Source organism: Cibotium barometz, chromosome 50 (genome assembly GCF_041138505.1).
Source record: "Cibotium barometz isolate CiBa-2024 chromosome 50, ASM4113850v1, whole genome shotgun sequence".
Classification (NCBI taxonomy): domain Eukaryota; kingdom Viridiplantae; phylum Streptophyta; class Polypodiopsida; order Cyatheales; family Cibotiaceae; genus Cibotium; species Cibotium barometz.
Window position 1 is genome coordinate 39,180,857 of NC_141095.1, and position 6,073 is coordinate 39,186,929.

General features: G+C 39.8%; 1 protein-coding gene across 6 annotated transcripts in view; it reads left to right on the plus strand.

The window, feature by feature from the left end:
* LOC147610103 (uncharacterized) overlaps window positions 1-4,567 on the plus strand; it is a 59,643-nt gene extending 55,076 nt beyond the window's left edge. For 5 of the 6 annotated variants that reach the window (XM_086786952.1, XM_086786955.1, XM_086786954.1 and 2 more), the window contains 13 exons: window positions 71-131; window positions 234-290; window positions 406-495; window positions 1,676-1,892; window positions 1,993-2,118; window positions 2,218-2,394; window positions 2,518-2,613; window positions 2,739-2,847; window positions 2,954-3,126; window positions 3,280-3,357; window positions 3,521-3,631; window positions 3,727-3,798; window positions 3,896-4,567. In XM_086786952.1, the coding sequence (XP_086643078.1) occupies window positions 71-131; window positions 234-290; window positions 406-495; window positions 1,676-1,892; window positions 1,993-2,118; window positions 2,218-2,394; window positions 2,518-2,613; window positions 2,739-2,847; window positions 2,954-3,126; window positions 3,280-3,357; window positions 3,521-3,631; window positions 3,727-3,798; window positions 3,896-4,168 (1,640 nt within the window). In that variant the 3' untranslated portion in view covers window positions 4,169-4,567. The remainder of the gene's footprint in view (window positions 1-70; window positions 132-233; window positions 291-405; window positions 496-1,675; window positions 1,893-1,992; window positions 2,119-2,217; window positions 2,395-2,517; window positions 2,614-2,738; window positions 2,848-2,953; window positions 3,127-3,279; window positions 3,358-3,520; window positions 3,632-3,726; window positions 3,799-3,895) is intronic. The other variant, XM_086786953.1, reaches the window with a different exon arrangement.
* Window positions 4,568-6,073: the final 1,506 nt, after the last annotated feature.

Below are 6,073 nucleotides of genomic sequence, written 5' to 3' on the forward strand. Positions count from 1 at the left end.
CAGGGTCTTTGATGAGTCTTACAACTGCAGAGCAAATGTTTGTCTTATGTTGTTTTTGTCAACATTGCAGAAGATGAGGATGGAGACGAGCCAATGAAGGAAATATCTCTGTCTGAACGCTTGCCAAGCCTGTATGTTGAGATGAATTGTTACTTAGTTGTCGTTTTGGATTGTCCATTTTTTAAAGCAGTTCCTGTACTTCTACTCAATCCAAGGTTTTGTTATTTCTGCAGCAGAAACATTCAAATGCCTGCTTCAGTACATCGAAGTGTGTGGCAAGAGAACTTGAGGTTGGTGTTGCCAATGTGTGTTTGATGATGATAAAACAAATTTTATGGCATGCTGGACCATAAATTGATAAGAATTGTTACTTGTGCTAAAGTATGCAATTTCTGGTCCCTGCAGATTCATACACGAGAACCATCTCATGGATAAAGATTACTTTAGATTCCTGTTCAGGCTGGTCGAAGTAAATTATGACTTGATAGATGATAGGTAAGGGAGTTTTTTTTGTGATATACATGTACAAGTAGTATTTTTCCTTTTTGGTTTATCATGCCTGTACATAGAATCAAAGCACTGAATGTGGATGTGTGTTATACAAGGTGCCCAAGTTTCCTTAATGGTTCTATTTAGAGGATCTCAAGTTTTGGATGTGCTTGCTATCTTCTTGTTAAGAAGTAAGGCATTGACATCACGAGTGTTAACTATTCTAAAACTTAACTACCTCGTGGAAGAAAGAGAGTAAGTGTATAGATAAAAACCCACCTTACTGAAAAGTCACCCTAGAAATTTGTGGAGGCGGTTGTGAGATACTCATTGTTCTCACAATGTCTCCCTGAGAAGGCAGACATACCAACTAGAGAGAATCCAACTAAAATACTACCTCATTGATCAATGCTATTTTTTGACGTGAAAATCATAATTGTGAAGGAGTTTGGTGGTGGAAGGTATGCTTCATTACTTTTTAGAGATTATTCTTGCAAGGTCTCCATCTTAACGGAATTGGTTGTGGGATGCTCATTGTTCTTGCAAGGTCTCCCTCTATTGGCAAAAGCATGCCATCTCAAGGGAATTCCCGAGCAAGTGATTTAAATAATCATGTGTTTTAAACATGAAATAAATTTTTTTGGCAGTAACATCCATTCCTATACAATTGCGATACATGCTTTCCAAGTAGCCCAATTGGCCATTCTATTCATTTATATTCTTCAGTAAAGTTGTCACCCTAACAGTGTTTCTTGTTTGTGATAGTTGACTATTACTTGTCACATACATAATCCTCAGACAAGGATACACATGTCATGACTGCTTGGGAAACATGTGGGAAGGGTTTAACAGAGTGCTGGCCATTTGTGAGCCCTATTTGATAAATTTACAGAAGCCCAAAACAAACACGTGTGGGATGATTCACACGTACTCGGACCCTTAACTGTGTGTTTGGGGCTCAAAATGTTTTAGGTCATGGCCTTAAAACAGTAAAAACATTTCTGCTTCAGATCCAACATGTTTAAGGCCCTGGGGTGATGATATTTATCTATGTCTGATTAGTGGTCAGGTTGATTCTATATTATGAGTTTTTGTACTACTCATGCTCAATGTACTTTTTGATTTCTTATAGTTTCCTTAATCTCCTTACGGTTTATGTTTTGTGGCTTGTGCATTTTGTTGTCAGCGCTTCTCGGAATTATCGAAGAAGTGTATCAGCTGGAGGTGATCACCATTTGGAAGGAATTCAAAGTGCCTGTGATCTTGGAAACGCTGATGTAGAAACAACAGATGCAGTAGCAGATGAGTTTGCAAAGATCATGATAACGCTTTCAACTGAGTTTTTGCTGAGAGTTTATCTGCGAACGCATCTGAGCCTCCGTGAGGATCTCTCACTTTGGAAGGTACCATTTATGTGGCTGTGTATATGCTATGTAAGATTGGACTGTAATTTAATACTCTCGTTATTGGCAAGAGAAGGTGATGCACTTTTGTCTCTTACAGTCTTTGGTATGTAAGCTGTTTGAGAAGAACATGCTTGCCTGTCGAAGCTTCATACAAGCTCTGGTGGAACAGCATCACTGGATACAGGATTATCTCATCAAATGCCCCGTTGAGGAAATCCAACAGGTTGGTTAGCTGTTTTTTTGTGTGTAAAAGAATTGACACGCTATATTTATATGATGTCAGTTTTAGGAAGGATGTGTGAGAGGCTTGCTTGCCTTGCAGGTCTTTGCTTCCATGCTGGTGCAAGCACTGCGCTGTGCGGTGTGCTTTTTGCGTGGGAATTCATTGTATATTGATGAAAACGGGCGCTCGGCAGATGCTCTCCAAATTGATGCATTGGTTGATGCCCTTTTGTCACTTCTTAGGGATCCAACACTACCAAAGTATTCATGTCATCAGGTAGGTACCAGCCCTGGCAACTCATTAAGTAGAGTCTGAATATATCAGCAGTGGGAATAGCTAGTTTTGGTAACATATTACAACCATCTATGTTTCTTATGCTAATATGGCCTCCTAAAACAGTACTTTCAGGTGATTTTGGAGTATGCAAACATTGGAGCTTCTCAGCGTTTTCACTTGCTGCAAAAGTCTGTTCTTAGCCACCTGGTGACCACCACTGTAAGGACAACTGACACGGTTGTATGCTTGGGCTTACTGATATTCTAGATCCTTCACGTTTTTGAGCTGTAGGCAGGCTATGTAGAGAACAGCTACACTTTTTCATACTAACGGTGCCTTTGCAGATGAATTTTGCCACCAAAGTCAATTTCCAAATGGCGAAGCTTGATTTTGCCTGCCTCCACTCTTTAGTTTCCCTCTTGCTGCGAAGCTGTGACACTTCTCAGCTTCAGAGTACGTAACACAAGCACTGTTTTTGGTCACACTGGTTCTGCAGCATGGCTTCAGCTTGGCACTGGTTTCAATGACATCTGGCCTCGTTGTTGACATGATATTGCAGATATAGCTGAAGCTGACTCAGGGAATATGTCCTCTGAGGGTGAAGAAAATGTAGATACTGCTAAACCGGCTTCTTCTACCCTGAACCCCCTTCAATTTCCATCCCCATTGTTCCCACTCCCAAAAGAAGCCATGGATGCTGTTTTCAAACAGCATGTGTACATTTCCGTGTTGGTAGGGATTTTGCACCTGGAACAACTTATCTAAGTCTTTTATGTTCTTTACTGCAGGAGCAGTTTCAGAAATTCTTTAGGAAGCTAGGCAATGGCTGTAAGTTAGGCAAACAAATTTTCTGGAAACTTACCACGAGTTGTTTTGTTTCTCCAGATAGAAACTTGCCCTGAGCATGAAGAAGTTGTAAAGCTACTGGAGTTTTGTTGTTGGAAGAATGAATCATTTACAATGGTGAGTTGATTATGTACGCACGTGGTATAGTTTCATACTGTGCATCATCACCTTATTATGCATGTAAACCAAGCAAAGTAGCCACTCGTTGTGCAAAATTAGAAATGGTAAGTCTTAAATGCTTGCAAGTTCTGACATGTTACTAGGTAATTTTCAACTGCAGTGGGTACTTCAGGATCTGCTGGAGGCCCTTCATAGGGCTGTAAATAATGAGGTTAAGCCCTTGTTGGCGTTGATGCTGCGTATAGTTCTTTTAGAGGATTCTTTACAAAAGGTAAAAAAATTATTATTTTGCTTTGTCTTTTAGATCTATCATTTTTGTCATGTTGTGTGGGTTGCAAACATAACTCTTAAATACGCATATTGCAGCTGAGGCAGGAAATTTTGCTTCTTGGACACGAGAATTCTCGGGCAGGCGTTATGACGCTCATTGTGACCAGGGTAAGTTGATCCCCCTTTCTTTTTTGAAGTTGAATTCTTCTAATTTTATTTTCTTGAATCTTTTTTTTTTTGGTGCGTGTCATTTGCATCGATGCAGGTCATGAATACCCAAAAACGCTATCTGTTGCTCAAATTCGTGGTGAAATTGGTAAATGCATGCCCACCCACCAAGTTGCATTTGCTTGGAAGGAGGGCGGATTGGAAGCGTGTAGTAGATTGGCTGCAAGAAGAGCTTCAGTCATATGGAGGAGGCCCTAATTCTATGAATACATCGTCTGTTTCTAATGAAGACTTGTCCAATGGGCATCTTCAAAGAACCAGCTCTGCAGAGTGGACACTCATCAATGCCCGGAACCTTTTTGGATCTTAATTGTTCTATTTCGTATTCATCTCTCTAATCACAGACAGAATGCGTGTCTGCTGCTTGAGTGAATCATGGCTATTTTTTCACACCATGATAGGGCAAGTGGTGTGTTCTGTTTCTCTTTTTTTTGGAAATGAGTGGTTGTCACAACCTTGCATTGATCAGTAATAGCAACACTGCCAATATGTAATATACATATAGGAGCTTTGAATCTCAAGGCTGTATAGAGGCGCTCTCTTGTATAGAAGAGGAAAGAGAGGCCGTACAGAATTCCCGGCATTGATGTATGGGCTAAAGCTCAAGAGATGTGATCCCCTATGTTAAGAAGGTTTGGTGGGGGACTTCACTTAAATCTGAAGACATGTATTTAGTTACTAAATTACAGAAAATAAAGATATTATACAATCTCTGTATTCAAATTTCAGGCTTTATATGCTGGACGCTTCTCCAATCTGCCTAGCAATGTTTTGTTTAGCAGGAATGGAAAAGCTCTCAAATCTAGGAGAAATGCCTCTTTTGGAAAAACGAACTGTGTTGTTGGGACGCCCCAGTATTGTATGTGGGGCTTTGAACATTGTATATGAGTTGTCGGATCACTTTGGGGAGCCCTATTTGTGACCATGAGCCACTTTGGAGGCTCTTGAGAACTACCCTTCAGCTGTTTCAACTTGTGGTGCTGCTGGCGTTCTGTAACAGTGTTTATGGCTGCGCTCAGTACCAGTAAATGTGTATAGGGGCAACGTTCAGTGTTCATGTGTTTCAGAGGCTTTGAACAGCTCCGGGTGTGCACAGCACCAAATAGTGTAACAACTAATATCTCCTAGCCCAAGATGGGAATGCAAAGAACACCTTGTACAGCAGGGAATGCAAGTCTCGTGTCATATTCTATTTCAAAGAACGAGTTAAGAGGGCAGTTGGTGCCTGGCGTTTAGTGAGCACTTCCGGCATTTAATGAAGTGTGCCTTGTTTGCGAAATAAGGTACCAAATGTTGTAGGTGTAGTTGTGCCTTGCTCATGCCACCGCTGGTAAGTGTAGTCACCCGACACCCTATTTTGTATCTCAAAAGTTTACCCCCCTTATAGGAGGGTTTATTCACAAGCACACCAGCACGCCAGGTGGTGACTATGAGTCATATATTAATGACATTGTAAAGTTTGTCAAAAGATCAGTTGATATGTGAAATGCCAGCGCTTTTGTCTCAAACTGGCCGAGATACACAATCACTGATTTACTTATTTATAGCCGAGAGGATATACTAAAAATAAAAAGTTCTGGAAAAAAATATATAGATCAGGTTTTGAGACTTTATGGGAATGTTTCATCGCAGTAACAATCCATGTGGATTATAAAGTAAGTAAGCAATAGATTAAGAATCATCTTATTTAAAAGTCCATCGATCTCTTGTGTGCTGCATTTTTTTTCTCAATAATATCGAGAAAATGGAAGTGACTAGGTAATCAATATTTGTGGTAGAAACAAAAAAGAGGAATTTAATTTTAAAAAAAATTGGGAAATTAGCATATTATCTAAAAGAATTTGGAATTTTTGATCCAAACATAAACAAGTCTAGGGAGATATTGTATCGTAACAATTACTCCCTAGCGTAAGCATGTGTGTTTCTAGTTTACACAAAAACAATCAAATTGATTTTAAAATAGTCCTTGAGTGAAACATCCATCAATGGGTAAAGTTGCTTCGATGCCTATCCCAATTGTGACTGTGGTACCAATTGCAAAAACTGTTGTAGCTACTGGATGTTGGAATTGATTCTGAAATTTGTTGACATTTCCAACGAATCTGCGGGTATTGACGCCGTGGAAAGGACACCTAATAATTTATTGGGGATTGTTGGAATACAAGAAAGAAGTTCCACTCAGGTAATATTTCCAAAGGAGTTGCAAAAGGATTTA